At 40.6% G+C, this 15,669-nt stretch overlaps 1 protein-coding gene across 1 annotated transcript; it reads right to left on the bottom strand.

The window, feature by feature from the left end:
- Positions 1 to 9,671: 9,671 nt before the first annotated feature.
- On the bottom strand, positions 9,672 to 12,394 carry LOC106097346 (zinc finger BED domain-containing protein 1). Its single transcript, XM_019355531.2, has 3 exons — positions 11,020 to 12,394; positions 10,591 to 10,843; positions 9,672 to 10,420 (listed from the first exon to the last, which is right to left on the bottom strand). Exons 1-3 carry the CDS (start codon positions 12,135 to 12,137, stop codon positions 10,004 to 10,006), a joined length of 1,788 nt encoding a protein of 595 aa, XP_019211076.1. The 5' UTR covers positions 12,138 to 12,394; the 3' UTR covers positions 9,672 to 10,003.
- Positions 12,395 to 15,669: the final 3,275 nt, after the last annotated feature.

The raw sequence follows: 15,669 nt of genomic DNA, 5'->3' as shown, positions 1-15,669 counted from the left end.
TTTTATATGATGGATTATGCAGAAAAAATGGAATTGGGCTGAAAGGTCTATTGCTTCATTACGTATTCAGGTTGTGTATCATGTTTTTAAAAAGTAACTAAGTAACTTATTACTTTTGAAAATCAGTAAAGTAATGGGATTACTTTTTTGGAGATGTAATCAGTAATTAGTTACTAATTACTTTTTTCAAGTAACTTGACCAACAGTACTTATGACTAATGTATTACAAAGGTTTACATAAAACTGTGACCTGATTATGCTGAGCTCTTCATCTCCTTTTTGAGTCACAGTTGCAGGAGAAAGCAGGAAATACATCTGCAGCTGGAATATCAGCCTAACAGAGGTTGTGGTTTCACAGATCTTCCTGTCCCCCCTCAAAGACTCATACGGATAATAAAAATTCAAGACAATTTTTCCAAAAACAGCTGGGCTGTGTATGTCTTTCCACAGACATACACTGCATGTTCTCCCCGTGTTTGCTTGGGTTCTTCCCGGGTACTCCGGCTTCCTCCCACAGTCCAAAAACATGCACTTTGTGGGGATAGGTTAATTGAAAAATCCAAATTGCCCATAGGTGTGAATGTGAGTGTGAATGGTTGTCTGTCCCTGTGTGTTAGCCCTGTGACAGACTGGTGTCCTGTCCAGGGTTTATCCCGCCTCGCCCTATGACAGCTGGGATAGGCTCCAGCACCCCCCGCGACCCTGAAAAAAGAAAAGTGGAAGTGAATGGATGGATGGAAGCAGAAATATGACTACTGTTCTTCTGTTTTACTTTGGCAGGTGCTGCCATTGTTCATGTGTTTATCTAGAAAAACTCACACCTGAAGGTGTCTCCAAGGAAACAGTGACATCTTAAGTTACAAAGAAGGACTTGTCCCTCCATGCTCAATAGAGCTGACACATGGTTTTAATGGATTTTATTCAATATATTGTCTAGCACTAAAATGGAAACAAGTACAAGTCCTTGAAATGTTACTTTCCAGTACTGTTCACTAAAATTCTAGAACAACCCTTTTGGATTGGGACTCAGGTGTGTTGTGGCATCACAGCAGAATATGTGTGTGTGTGTGTGGCATTCATCTTAAAAAGCCATTTAAAATGAAGTGTCAGTGGTTATCCAGCAGAGTGGCCCAGATATTACTTCATTTATTTCTATGGAGCTGTATGACTCACTGCTGTGACTAATGGTTTGTGTGTGTGTGTGTCTGTGTGAGAGAGAAAGAGATTGAGAGAGAGAGAAAGATATAGGAAAACAGTGACATTAGTTAGTTAAAAATGTTCTATTATCTCTATTACTGCTGCCATGTCTCAAACTGCATACTTGCTATTTAAAGTGTGCAGGACAATGTAGACTATTTAGGACAGATAAACGAAGTGGTGTATCAGTACCTTCTCAGAATGGTGCTAATGGTAAACTACTTTCAGCCACAAGAAAGAGCACAAGAAAATTTTCTCAGCACCTAAGATAATAACAATGCTAACTAGTTAGCTAACAGCAGGAGATTTTTTTCCCAACATGCTGATATTAGATGGGTGGTTGCTTTGTTTACTGATCATCTATGTTAAATTGTCATCTTCACTGTCAAAGAATTATGTATTAGGTATACAAAAAAGTGCACTCACTGGACAGTTTATTAGGTACAACGGTTCAATCAACTGTCTAAGCAGGTAATACATGGCAGAAAGTACAGTACTGTGCATTTCTTTATATTTCACTTCCAAGGAGGCAGAGTTTCTCATAATTGATCTTGAGCAATAGTTCTCTAGTCTTTCTGGATTTCTTTCTTTAGTTTTTCTTTAGATGTTGTTTCATTTATTTTCAATCTATCTTTGAACCAGGCTGTTCTGGTTTTGTGGTGGTTAGCAGCGTTGGTTCATAGCAACAAGGTCCTGGGTTTGAATTCAGTCTTGGGGCAGTTTGCATATTTACACTGTATATGTTTTGGTTCTCTCCAGATAATCTGGCTTCCTCCCACAGTCCAAGTGGTTAAGTTAATTGGTGATTCTAAATTGACTCTGGGTATGAATATGAGCATGAAACAGACGATAATCAGTTATTAGAAAACTGTTCCTAAAAACCATTTTTATACAAAAAAGAACAGCTTGAAAAAAACCCAAAAGTTTTTAAAAAATCATTAAGTGCAAGATAAATGTTATGATTTCATATACTTCAATTCCTCTTTAATTGTTATGCATCAACTCAGCTATAGCTGAGGGTAGACTTGTAGTCAAGACCACCTAATCCGAGACCAAGACAAGACCAAGACCAGAGGGTATCGAGACCAAGACAAGACCAAGACCAAGACCAAGTCGAGACGAGACCAAGACCGAGACCAAGTCGAGACGAGGCCAAGACCAAGAACAAAACCGAGACAAAAAAAGTCTTTAAACTGCAGCCAGATGCTGCTACGTTTCCAGGTGTCAGGCATATTTACGTGTTTTTGCTTTCGAACAGCCCTCCTCACCGCTGTCTACTGTCTCACTCACTTACTGAGAGGACAGACGCATGCTCCACTTGACTGTCGCGTCTCTCACCCTCTCTTTTTTTCACATAATGATGTTATCCTATATCCTCGCATGTGATTGGCCACAATATGGAGGGATTGGAACATAGCTTAGCCACTGTGTGAGAGCTGAGCAGCGAAAGGAAATTAAGTGAGGGTAGAAATGACTGAAAGATTAATAGGCTCTGTTTTGAGTTTTGTTCAAAAAAGAATGACTTCATATAGGAAAAAAAAAATCACATATGCAGGACACCTTAAACTAGTTTTTTAATTAAGCAGCAAGGCAGAACAAAGTCGGGGCTGTATCAAGACACAGGGACTAAACCCCAATTCACCAGAACTGATCCAGAATTAAAACAAGACTACAAAAGTTCAAAATCAGGACTACTTAGGACTTAACCAAAACAGAACCAGAATCAAAACTAGATGATAGTAGCACTAAAAATCATCATAGACCTGCACTACACTTATTTTTTAATTCTACCAAAGTACACTGTTTAGATTCAGAAAAGTTTATATAATTGTTTAGCCTTGTTGTGCAAACAAGCCTGCATAACTTAATAAATATAGAATTTGAAAAGTAACAAATGGTATCTAAAAAGTTACACTAGGCACTAGATACATGTTCTGATGAGTTTTGGCAAACAACCATTTGACTAACATGTGTGTCTCATCTGGCTCTTGTTCCATCTCTGTTCTGTCCTCATTCTCCTCTCTCTCTCCCTCTCTGTTCCTCTCTCTCCCTCTTTGTGCTGACAATCAAGCCAAACACCAACATCATCAAATATACAGTGGAAACCAGATATTTACATACTCTTCAGATAAAAACACAAACACTTTTTTAATTGTAACATCAAATCAGACTAAATGTTTATTTTTTTAGATTGATAAATATAAAAAACACATTTGTTAACTTTAAGAGTAAAGAGAGAAACTATCTGTATTTCTTAATTGCAAATGGCACCAAATTGTATTCAAAATTGAGCCACACGTATGGAGGTCCACAATTCTTTTCCTGGTGTTTTGGTTGACATCTCTTGATTTTTCCCATGTCAAAGAAACAGGCTCTGTGTTTTGGGGGTGCCTTATATGCGTCCACAGGTGTGCCACCAATTTACTCACGTGGACTTTACTAACCTATCAGAAGCTTCTTAAGCTCAGAATAGAATCGTCTGGAGTTTTCTTAATAATTAACAATAAACTTAGTGTATATGTACTCCTAAATTTGATGAAAGTGATTAAAATAGACAGCTCCATCTTTTTATTCTGACATTTAACTAATTCAAAAGGTATTTCAACATTTATTTATCTAAAACAAAACAAGTGTACTCTAAATTGATGTTTAACAGTAAAAAAAAAAAGTTTTTATGTTTTCTCCCTAAAGTGTATGTAAATATCTGGTTTCAACTGTGAATATACTGCTGTGTATTGAAATTCCTCGTTTTCCATAGAAATATACTGAACAATATACAAAACATAATATATAAAATAACATCTACCTGAGTTTTTTCTTTGAAAGAAGCTCCTTATGTCCATTGTTGTGTTCATCAGTACATAACTGAAACCGATTTAGAGAGTTTGTTTAGCCATGGAGGGTAACAACTGAAAATATGAAATGTAAGCTAAGACTCTCTAAAAAAACAGCATTGTTGTTCGGCTTTTTATTTATCCATTTGTTGATTCACTCGAAGAGCAAGTAACGCAACCAAGTGATCAGTTTGATATCAATCTTTTGTGATACACTGTCATATTTACATTATTTGTACAGTACGAATGATTTGCTTTGGTACCTGGTCAAACTTAAGCTCTCCTCTGTCTGCAGCAAACTCGCAGGCAGCAACTTCTCCCCCCTCGCTCACATGCGTGCTGTGCTCAGTCGGCTAGTGCCTGAGCTCGGATCATACCAAAATTAGGGGGAATTTACGACGGTGCGCTCTGTGCTTCGTGTGTTGTTTTTGTTTTTGTTTTATACAGTTGGCATCTAACTAAGAAATTACACTCCAAAAGACCCCGGGCTTCTGAAAAAATGACCTGGGCTTAAGCCCAGTAAGCCACCCCCCCCCCCCGCTCCGCTGATGGTTGACTCCAAATCTCCCGAACACTATGTCGATTTCAGAACGCAAGACCGAGACCAAGACCGAGACCAAAGTCAGTCGAGACCAAGACAAGACCAAGACAAAAGTCCGTCGAGACCAAGACGAGACCAAGACCACGTAAAAGACCCGTCTCAAGACATCCAACTCTAGCTGAGGGTAGGAACATGGATTGACAGCTTTGCTTTCACACTTTTCTCTCTCTTTACCACACCAGACTGCTACACCATCTGGATCACTGCAGATTCTCCATGCTCCCTGTTAAGGTTCAAATATTGAGGCGGAATCCAAAAATAATAACCACTGATCCGGGCTGGTGCAATTAGACGGAGATTTTAATGTACACACATGCGGAGTCCAACACTGTGCAGATTCAGCGTTGAACTAACTTACAATAGTCAGAACAAAGACTTTATAGGGTTGGGGGTGATAGTGCTCCCCCCCCTTCTGTTGCCAATACAGCATACGTCACTCCAAAACCACAACCGTTCTGTTGACAACTTTGAACACAGTTTAAAAAAAGAACATTCTCTTCGGCTCGAACCCAGGTGCTTCCTGTCACCATCCTGCCCAGGCTTATCTTCTGGAACATCAGGTCCACGTTCTGCACAAACCGTCACTCATGCAGGCACAACTTTGCAGTCGCAAGCAAAGCATAATTAACCTCTTACCTATATAAATGAGTCTACCTAATATGTGTGTGTATGTGGGTGTCAGTTTCTGCTGCCCTTTATTTCACCCTCCACTTCATCGGCTGAACCTTGTAACCTTTCCACCAGACAGAAGGCCAGGAAATACACAACTGAAACTATGTGTGTGTGTATGTGTGTAATAATCTTGACTGATATATAAAATGTATAAAACAAATGTTTCAATCTAATACAACTACTTAAAGCATAATCAAAGCTTAATCAGAAATATAAATGCATCAAAGATGATAATAGCATCATCCAAACTGCTCCTCAGAATTACTTGCACTGAGACTGTGCTTTCGGTTTCACTTCTGCAGAAGCATGCAGTTTCCTGTCTTATTTTGAGGCTACTCAGCGTTAGGCCTTTTCTTTCACAATGCAGTCTGCCCATAAACTTTTAAGATTATAGATTCAAAAGCATTTCGGGTTATAGATTCAACTCAACAGTTTGAAGTGGTTATAACTGGACCTGTAATAAAGGCTGATATGATACCAATATGTTTGAACATTTAAATGCAATATCAATATTAATAATTAATGGAACAGTAATAATGATCATAAAAAATAGCAGCAGAAATAGCAACAAAATATCCTTTTAATCTCTACATTCCCTCTCTTGTGGTGGCCCTCGAAGAGGGTCACAACACCACTTATATCATTGCTCTGACCCTCTCTAGAAATGCCAGCTCCCCCCTAAGAACCCTCCATGGGTAAAGTTAGGTTCTTCCTTGGTCCCTCTCTCGTGGAAATCAGGCGTCCTGCAAAGGAAACAAAACACCTTTTCCTCCTACGGCTTGCTGTGTTATTTCGGTTCTTGGTATAGCATTTTATTTCATTTTGCTGCTCTTTATGTAATGATACATTCTAATTTATACTTTATCAGACTTAACCAAAATATATAAGCTTTCTCCCCTTTTGCGTCTGTTTTAAACAAAACTTGGTCACTTCAACAAGCATTTGTTATTCTGTAACTGCATTTTATATAATAAGACTAATTTAGAGCTGCAGGTGTTATCCCAATATTTTACATGTCACACAGTTTAGTTACAAGCGGAACTCCTATTCAGTTCCTCTTTTCTGTCACTTGTTATTGGGCCAACTCAAATTCAGATAAAAACTAAAGGAATTTCAGGCCCTGGGCCTCGCCTATGTTTAAATCATGTGTGTTTGTAAGCGTGAATGCTGTTTATCCTTCTATTGCTCCAAGTCCCCCACAATATATCGACTGAGACATCGCGCTCATCGAAGCTTATGACCTTAAATGGACCGAACATCAACTCTGTTAATGAGCACAATCGCAATGTGTAAGAAAAAATAATTTTTACGTATATAATCTCCAGTATTATTCATTTGAGTTCAGCGACACTTTTAACACTCTCTTAAGAAGCTCTCTCCTCTACTCCCGAAATAAATCTGTTTAATATCTGTTTCTAAAGCCTACATTATAACAACTTATTCTAAAAATCAAAAGAAACCAAACATTTTTCTTCCCCGTTATTATTATTATTCCCACAGTTTCCCTCTAAGTTTGGTGTACAACTTCTTATCAACACCAGCAATTTATCTTCTAAACCGAATTCAGTTCATTTTCATCCTTTCTTTAAAAAATAACATTCTCTGCCCCAGTTTTACCATATCTAAATTATCAAACAAAAAACCCCACTAAAATCATCCTAAACCCATTTCAAATTAAACAAATTAAACCTTAAATCCCTCTCTTTTTTGACACATCTCATGTGGCAAAAAACTCAAAATGCTTCACCCAAGCTTAGGAAATTAAAAGGGAAAAAAGGTTAGTCAAACACTTCAGCCATCCTCCTCTCAGGTACTTTGCTCCGGCCCTGAAAAGGCTGATATGATACCAATATGTTTGAACATTTAAATGCAATATCAATATTAATAATTAATGGAACAGTAATAATGATCATAAAAAATAGCAGCAGAAATAGCAGCAAAATATCCTTTTAATCTCTACATCCCCCCAGGAGATAACCTGGTGGCCTTGGCCCATGCGGGCTGGGAGATACAGGTCAAAAGCAGTACATGGGACCACCCTCCTGTGGGGCCACCACTTGACAGTATGGGTTTGGTGCTTTGTGGAGGTCCTGGCAGTTAAATCAGTTTTTATTCTTTACTCAACAAGAACTTCTGTGATTTTGAAAACAGAAATACATTTAATACACACTTTACAGTAAATCTTTATATTTACAGCATACATATTTATTTACATATTCATAGCTTTTTAAGTAAGCTATAAGAAAATATATGGCTTATAGCACTTTGGGGTTTTAGAAATTTGGTTCTATGTTGACTTAAAACTGATAAAATCTCCAAATACCGTTGCTCAACTTTTAGGGTTTGATAAACCATTTATTGAATGTTTTTATATCCTATAATGCTAAATTGTAGCACTTACTGTTACTATTTAAATCACTCCATGTCTCCTTGCTTACGTCTCAAACTGTGCACAGATTCCTCTGACACCTGCAATATTTATCACATACTTTTCTCCATCTCAATATTTGATGTTTCCTTAATGCTCCATGACAGTGTGAGGTTTCTGAAGTTGCCAGCAGAAAGTTAATTTACTGAGGGACTATAAATAATTAAAAAATGTAGGCTTAAATGAAAAGTCTCCCACCTTCATTTAACTTTTGTTCATCATGTTCTCATTAAAGTTGTCGCTCCAAATTTTTACAGAGCTTTACATCTCACATGCATCTCGCATATTCAAATGTTTATCTAATATCTAATGTATTATATAATCATAACTTTTGTCAACTGTATCAAATATGAGAACTGGAAAATTTAAAGGATATCTACTGTGTTACTTTCTTTGTTGTGAATATTTTGTTTCAGGTATTAAAAATAAGCTAAGCTACAATTGAATTGTTTATTGAATTGTATCTGACAATAAGAAAAGGGTGAGAATAAAGGCTATAGTGTGTGTGACTGTAATATAAATCCTAGGTTTATATTGTTAAATGGTGATTAAGCGACAATGTGTTTCAGGTCATTTAACAGAGTAATCAAGAAAAAAGTATATAACGACAAGTGTAATAAATTACTTTCTCCAGAAAATAAATAATCAAGTATAATGTGTCTTGTTTTTATAGTGCAGGTCTGCTCTTGTTGATGTAAGGCCTGACAGAGATGTATTCACCCATGCTTGCACCCATTACGGCAGAATTACAGGCTTCTAGGAATTGTGTGTATGTGCTGGGGCAACAAATTACCTCCAACCATCTTTCAAATGTTATAAAGCATTGCTATAAAAATACTTAAATTATTCAGATAGAAAAATTCAGACTGTAAGATCCCTCTTGTGGATATGTTTCCTGTTAAACTTAAAAAGAAGAATAATGTGTTTAGACATTTCCTTAGTGGGTCCATGACTCACCTCTATCCACTATCTCTGGTCCTTTGTCTTTCAAATGTAATCGCATTGCGTCCAAGTTTTGTCCTTGAATAATACTTAAAGCAGAGTGCACTAACATTATTAACCTTCCATGTGGTCTATTTAACTGTTCAAGGGTCAAATTCTTCTGAATACTGGTATGATGAGACTATTTCTAATGAGTATAAATGAAACACATGCTTTAAAAATTGTACAATTGAATATTTTTTAGAAAAAAGATGGATGCTACAAACTTAATTAAGTTTTTTCAATGCAAAATATGTGCACTGTGCATGAAGATCACACACACACACATAAAAAGAGACACACAGAGAGGACAAAGACACAAGGGGACCAAATAAAAAAGTAAATAAACTGATCATAAGGAAACTCAGAGACATAATAAGAATGAACTCAGAACTAACCACTTAAATGAAAATAATAATAATAATACTTAACAGATACCAAAACACAAGAAAACTCAAAACGCTGACCCAGAACCATGATACTTGGCCACTGTTAACAGTGCCACACTGAGACTGTTGCATGCATGTCAACAGCAATTAGTGATATTCATGAAATTCTTTGTACTGATCAGGCATGTACACCATTTAGAAACTAGATGTGTTAATTCAGTTAACTGCTTTTATTTACTGTCAAAGCAAAGCCAAACAGAAGGACAAATTGAAGAAAAAAAAGGGGGTTTGGTCACCATACCATATGCAACCAGAGTGGCTTCAGTGCTCAGATCTGGTGGCTGTGAAGACGGAAAGCTTATCACAAAAGAATTGCAAGGCCATGTGCAGACTGATGACTATGACAGATATTAGTGCTGTCAAGAGATTAAAAAAAAATAGAGATTAATTAATTATGATTTTTAATTAATTGATCTAATTAATCTCTTTTTTAATCTCACCTAAAAATAGCTGAGGAAAGCCCTCAACTTATTGTGGCAGACCAAAAGACTGATATATAACAAAGAAAGTGACTTTATAAAGTCATTTATTGTTTAACAAACGTTAAACAGATGCAACCATTTACATACTGTTGTATTCTTTTGTAAAATAAGTGGAAAAATAAATACAAATAAAATCAAATAAATTAAGTGCTGCAAGTTAGCACATCAGAGTTGCTCTTTTCTGAGCAATACAGCACTGAAATTCCTCTGCTTCAGATAATGAAAAATAAAACTGACATTGCAGTGCTGCAAGTTAGCACATCAAAGTATTCTTCCATCACAAAAAAAAGTGCTGAACATCAAGCAATCTATTCTAGTAGGCTACAAATGACACAGCAGCTATGCTGACCACATGTGTCTCATTTCTTCTTCCTCAGCCAGTCGCTAAGACACACCAGCCTGGTAACATTTTCTGGAAGCAAGGCTGCCCTTTTCTTTTGCACTATGTGGCCTGCAAGGCTAAAGAGTCTCTCACAGGGTACAGAGGTAGCTGGGGAGGCCAGGTACTTTTGTGCTAGGACTGACAGCTTTTCATAGACTCCTGAGTGAGCATACCACCACTGCAGGGGACAGTCATCAATACTGATGCTGGGTTCTGCTCTGTAGCACTGCAGCTCTCCAGACTCAATTCCATCTTCTGAGTCAGAGTCAGACCCCAGAAGGAGTTCGCTCCTCCTCTTCTTCTGAGCTGGTCCATCATCCTCTGTGGAGGGCTGGAGACTATCTGCTCTTCTGGGCTCTGCTGCCTGGAGCATATTCTCCAGAATGGTCCACACCTGAATGAATGAATGAATGAATGAATGAATGAATGATTGTGATTAAAACTAAGTGCTTTTTTTTTAATTTTATTTAATCTTGTAAAGAACTTTGTGTTCCATATAATAAATAAAAGTTTGATTTGATAATGAATTGGACTCATTAGTCCAGCTTAACCTTATTGTCCTACCTGTTCCCTCTTTTCTCTTGGAAGACATTTCAAATCCTTAAACCGTGGATCCAATGCTGTGGCCACCTCGAACCATATCTCGTTGCCATTAGCTCGTCGTGCTGCCAGATCCTTCTGGAAGGCATTCTTGAACTTCACCACGTAGGCAGGATCATCATCAGTAATGTCCATGACACGGTACAGATGGCGAAAAGCAGGCAGCACTACAGAGCAAGAGACGTAGGCCTCACCACCCAGCAGCTCTGTCACATACCTGCAGAGGTGGAGAGGTTTGCTAAATAAACCTAGCTGGATTCATTTAAATCAAAGTGTAACTGATTCCCAATTTAATTGTCCTTAAAAGTTCCTTGTTATGTTCATTAATTTTGATTTTACACATGTAACAGTAGTTTATATAATTAAAATGGGAAGGTGTTTATTTGAACTTACTTGCATGGTTCAAGCAGGAGCTCCAGCCTCTGCAGTTTCGCCCACTCAGCTTCGGTTGGCAAGACCAACCTGTGGTTCTGTTGGTCCAACGTAGCCTGGACAGCCTCTCGGTTACATAGGAGGCGTGAGACCATTGCGAGAGTCGAGTTCCACCTGGTGGGTACATCCTGTATAAGTTGATCGCTCTTCTTTCCGAGTGCTACTTGTTGTTGGTTAAGTTCTGTGGTACTCGCAGGGCTTTGTTTAAAATGACCAACAATCTTGCGGCACTTTGCCAGTACACCGACAAAACCACTGCTATCGAGACATACCGTGATGGTCCTCTGGAGAATGTGAGCATTGCAGGCGATGTGCTCATATGGAAGTGCTCTCATAGCAGCCAGCATGTTTGCTGCGCTGTCTGTGCCAATGGTGGATATCTTGTTTTCAATACCCCAGTCATTTGCTACCTTGAGGAACTGTTCGGCGCATTTATCAGCAAAGTGCCTGGTTTCTGTTCTCATGACGGTCAGTGCAAATGAGTTGAGGTTCCACTCACTATCAATAAAGTGTCCAGTCACCCCAAAATAGCTGTGGTTGCCAGCTGAGGTCCAGTGATCTCCGGTTATAGCAACACAGTTGGGAGAATCCTCCGCCAAAATCTCAAGTTTGTTTTTCTTTTCGCCGTCGTACATTTTGCTGATTTTGGTCGTTACTGTAGTCCTGCACGGCGGCTTGTATGACGGGTCATTGGACGCAATTTGCAACACCTCTGTCAATCCTTCGTCCTCTACTATATTTATCGGCCTACAGTTCATCGCTATCCACTTGGCAATAACATTAGTCAGCTTGTCGGTCGCAGACTTGCTCATACGAGGGGTATTCTCTAGTTTTGTTTGGCGAAAAGCTTTGCTCTGGCTTGCTATATTGCTAACGTCTTCACTGCTAGCTGTTGCTGCACTCGCGGCTGGGTGCTTTGCGTTGAGGTGATAGGCCAAACTTGAGCTGCTTCGGTGGTAAGCAAACTCCTTCTTACACTCTAGGCAGACCACTTTACCTTTGTCAATGGTGCCGTCGGGGCGTTTATGAAATACAAATTTCCCGTTCATTGGGCCAACAACTCTCAGATGCGCCTCCATATCCACACTGTAAGCTAATCACCACTTCTCACCTTGACCTCACGACGTGACTCCACCCCCAACAAGTCAAGCACAAGGAGCCCAGCACATAAAAACGGATTTTATAACATAGCAACTCTCATACAAAATCAATGACGTCAAGAGATTAAAAATTAGATTAACGAGATTAAAAAACATAACGCGCTAAATAGCATTGTAATTAATTAATCGCAATTAACGCGATAATTTGACACCCCTAACAAATATATATGCAATTCAATTCAATTCAGTTTTATTTATATGGCACCAAATCACAACAAAAGTCTCCTCAAGGTGCTTTATATTATAAGGGGAAGACCCTACAATAATATAGAGAAGACCCCAAGGACCCACATAGCAAAATTGGTATGGCCCCGATCTGGCCCACACAATGTGCTTACACATGGCCCACATACGGCAAAGAATGACGGCCTTTTGGTGGTCCAGATCTGGTTTGTCAGAGGTGGCCCACACACGGGCCAGCAGAAGGCCAGTTGCAGACACACTGGTGGTCCCGTGCTGGCCCATGTGTGGATTACCTCTGGCAAACCTGATGTGTAAGTTGTGTGCATCCACGGGCCAGTTGCAGACACACTGCTGGCCCTGTGCTGACCCAGATGTCAGCCTTGTGTGTACCTTAATCAAGTCATGCAACATGTGCTGGAACATAATAGCGCAAAAGTAACATGACAACTTGTGAATGGACTGATTCTTATATAGTGCTTTTCTAGTCTCCTGGATTACTCAAAGTGCTCTATACAACACGCCATATTCACCCAATCATACACTTTCTCTTAACTGAGTGCTTCCTAACTACATTCATACTCTTGACATGCAGACTGCAGGAGCCAGGGATCAAACCACTAACCTTGCGATCAGTAGGTGACCTGCTCTACAGCCACCCAGTGGTAAACATGAGTAAACTGTTACTAGGTTTTGGATAAAGTGTACACTCACAAACCTGTCAAATCTGCATTTGAAACACTGGCTACCATAGCAGTATAGTATTGCAACATGGCATTTGGGCCTTCTAGCTAAAATAGGAGAATAGGGACATAAATAGTGCCATCATTGCCAGACCTGGCCCACATCTGGTTGACATACACCCTGCCATGACACCGGTCAGTCAGAAGATCCAGGGAAGACCTGGGTCACATATACCAAACCACAATCGAGCCAGATATGACATGCCATCACATAAACAGTGGCATCATTGCCAGACCTGGCGCACATCTGGTTGACATACATTCTGCCATGACATCAGTCGGTCAGAAGTGTCAGCTTGATGCCAGATCTGGGACAGACCTGTTTTCTATGGGCCTGGGCCACATAACCCAAACCGCAATCGAGCCAGATATGGCATGCCATCGCATAAACGGTGCCATCTATGCCAGGCCTGGCCCATATCTGGATGACATAGGTCTTATCATGCCAGTAGTCAACCAGCAGTGCCAGCTTGATACCAGATCTGAGCCAGACCTGCTTGCTATTTGGGGAGGAAGTGATTACTGAAATTAAATCAGAAAGATCAATTAGAGAGAATTATCCTAATTCATGGCATGGATATAGCATTATTTAGACTTTCTTGATAAGTACTGGTATATTGCACAATCATGTGACATTTCTTTGGGAAAAGTTTGATATGTCACTAAAGGTAATGACCACATACTTTACTCTCACAGGATGTACTTATTAAGCTCAATTTTGGGGCTAAATAGAAGGATGATAGTTTCATGAATGGATCTCTACACATTAGGTCAACTAACAACCTGCAAACTAAGCAAAAAAAGCGCTCAGGGTGCAGAAGAGAAAATCAGTCACGAACCATCTGAACCCCCCAGCCTAAACTCTGCGACACCTTGGGGGGACACTCCCATAGGGCTTAAATCTGGGACTCTCCACCATTTAACCTGGGGCGTGGTCTCAGCAGAGAGTAAATGAGCATCCCAGGAGGTATAAATCAAGGGAGTTGACCACCCGCTGGATGGCCAGCCACTCATTCTCCACCATGCTGTATCTGGCAGCTTCTGGCTCATGTACACAATAGGGCGGTCAACTCCCCCTCCTACCTGGTGAGACAAAACAGCCCCCAGCCCTCTGTTCGAAGCATCCATCTCTCAAATGGGACATTGGAGAGCGCAAAGGTGCTTTTGGAATGGGCAGTTGAATTTCCAGGTAATTTTCATCACTTGGTCAAAGGCTGAGTATAGAGTTTCATCACAAGATTGCTTTAGTGGGAAATCTCCCATGGAGTGAAGTCCCGGAGGCAGCGCGGCCTCAAGAGAAGGCCCTGCCGTCTCCTCCTCCCCAGAGTCAGCGTGGAATGACCTTGCATCACTGCTGAATGCAGCTCAGACACTACACGCCACTGAAGTTCGTGTACGAAACTGCACACTGCACACACTGCCCCAACAGGGCCATTCTGTACCCTGAATTAAGGGATATATCAGGCAGGAGCTAACTGCAGCATTCACACTAGGAGTTTTGCCCTTGTACTTTATTTTACAGTGGCACTGTGGGATATCTGTGTATGTCCCGATGCAAACACCTAACCTCCACCAACTCTGGAACCTCTGAATCCATTGGCGGACACTCCCAACGGCGGCATCCTGGTCGCCTGCACCGCCAACACTCCTGCCCCGACATCTGTGCGATCTCTGGTGAGGTGGGCGGAGTGCCCGCAGCCGCTGGGACCTGGGTAGGGACAGCAAAGACAAATGGATTAGCATGATGACGTCGTGGGCGCTCCTCTGCTTTATGGTCGCTGGACAAGGGTACTGTTTTGTAGGAGAGAGTTGTGAAATTTAAATCCAGCCAGTCTATGCATTCTTGTGTCTTTGTGGCCTGCGGTGCTGCGCAGGGAAGGCGGACGCACCTGCAGGGCATCCGCAATCACGCCCCGCCGACTTAAATATTGTACTCAGTCCTGTGGTTGGGGTTGTTGTTGTGGTAATGGTGAGCTGGCAACGGGAGAGCTGCAGCTCTATGTGTATTATAAAGAATGCTACAAAGCATGTTAATGTCACCGGGTCTGCCGTGGTCATTTACAGTGGTGCCGAAACCCAGGATGGGGGGCACGGCAGACCCACGACCGGGCCGGCAAGGCGAGGAGCTGGCCCGAATGGTGGCTGAACTGGCGGCCACCCAGTGGGAGCAGGCGGTGGTGGCACAAATATTCAGTAAGTACTCTTGGGTAATATTGCACGGTCTGGGAGGGAACAGAATAACATTGGTAATCGTCTCAGGAGAATCACCTACAGAGTGAGGAAGAGTTAAACAGTCTTATAGCCACCGGTACAAAGGATTTACTGTGGCGGTCAGTTCTGCATTTCGGGGCAATGAGTCTTTTGCTGCGTTTGCTCCGATGGTCCATTATGGGGGCGTGCATGGGGTGGGAGGGGCTGTCCATGATAGAAAGAAGCTTTTTTAGCATTCTCCTTTCAGACTCCTCCTCCAGGTTCTCAAGTCTGACACCCAGGACAGAACCAGCCTTTCTAATCAGTTTGTTCAGCCT

The sequence above is a fragment of the Oreochromis niloticus genome, linkage group LG2 (assembly GCF_001858045.2).
Source record: "Oreochromis niloticus isolate F11D_XX linkage group LG2, O_niloticus_UMD_NMBU, whole genome shotgun sequence".
NCBI classification, from domain to species: domain Eukaryota; kingdom Metazoa; phylum Chordata; class Actinopteri; order Cichliformes; family Cichlidae; genus Oreochromis; species Oreochromis niloticus.
Note: the sequence above shows the minus strand (reverse complement) of the source record. Positions and strands in the feature narration are given on the sequence as shown.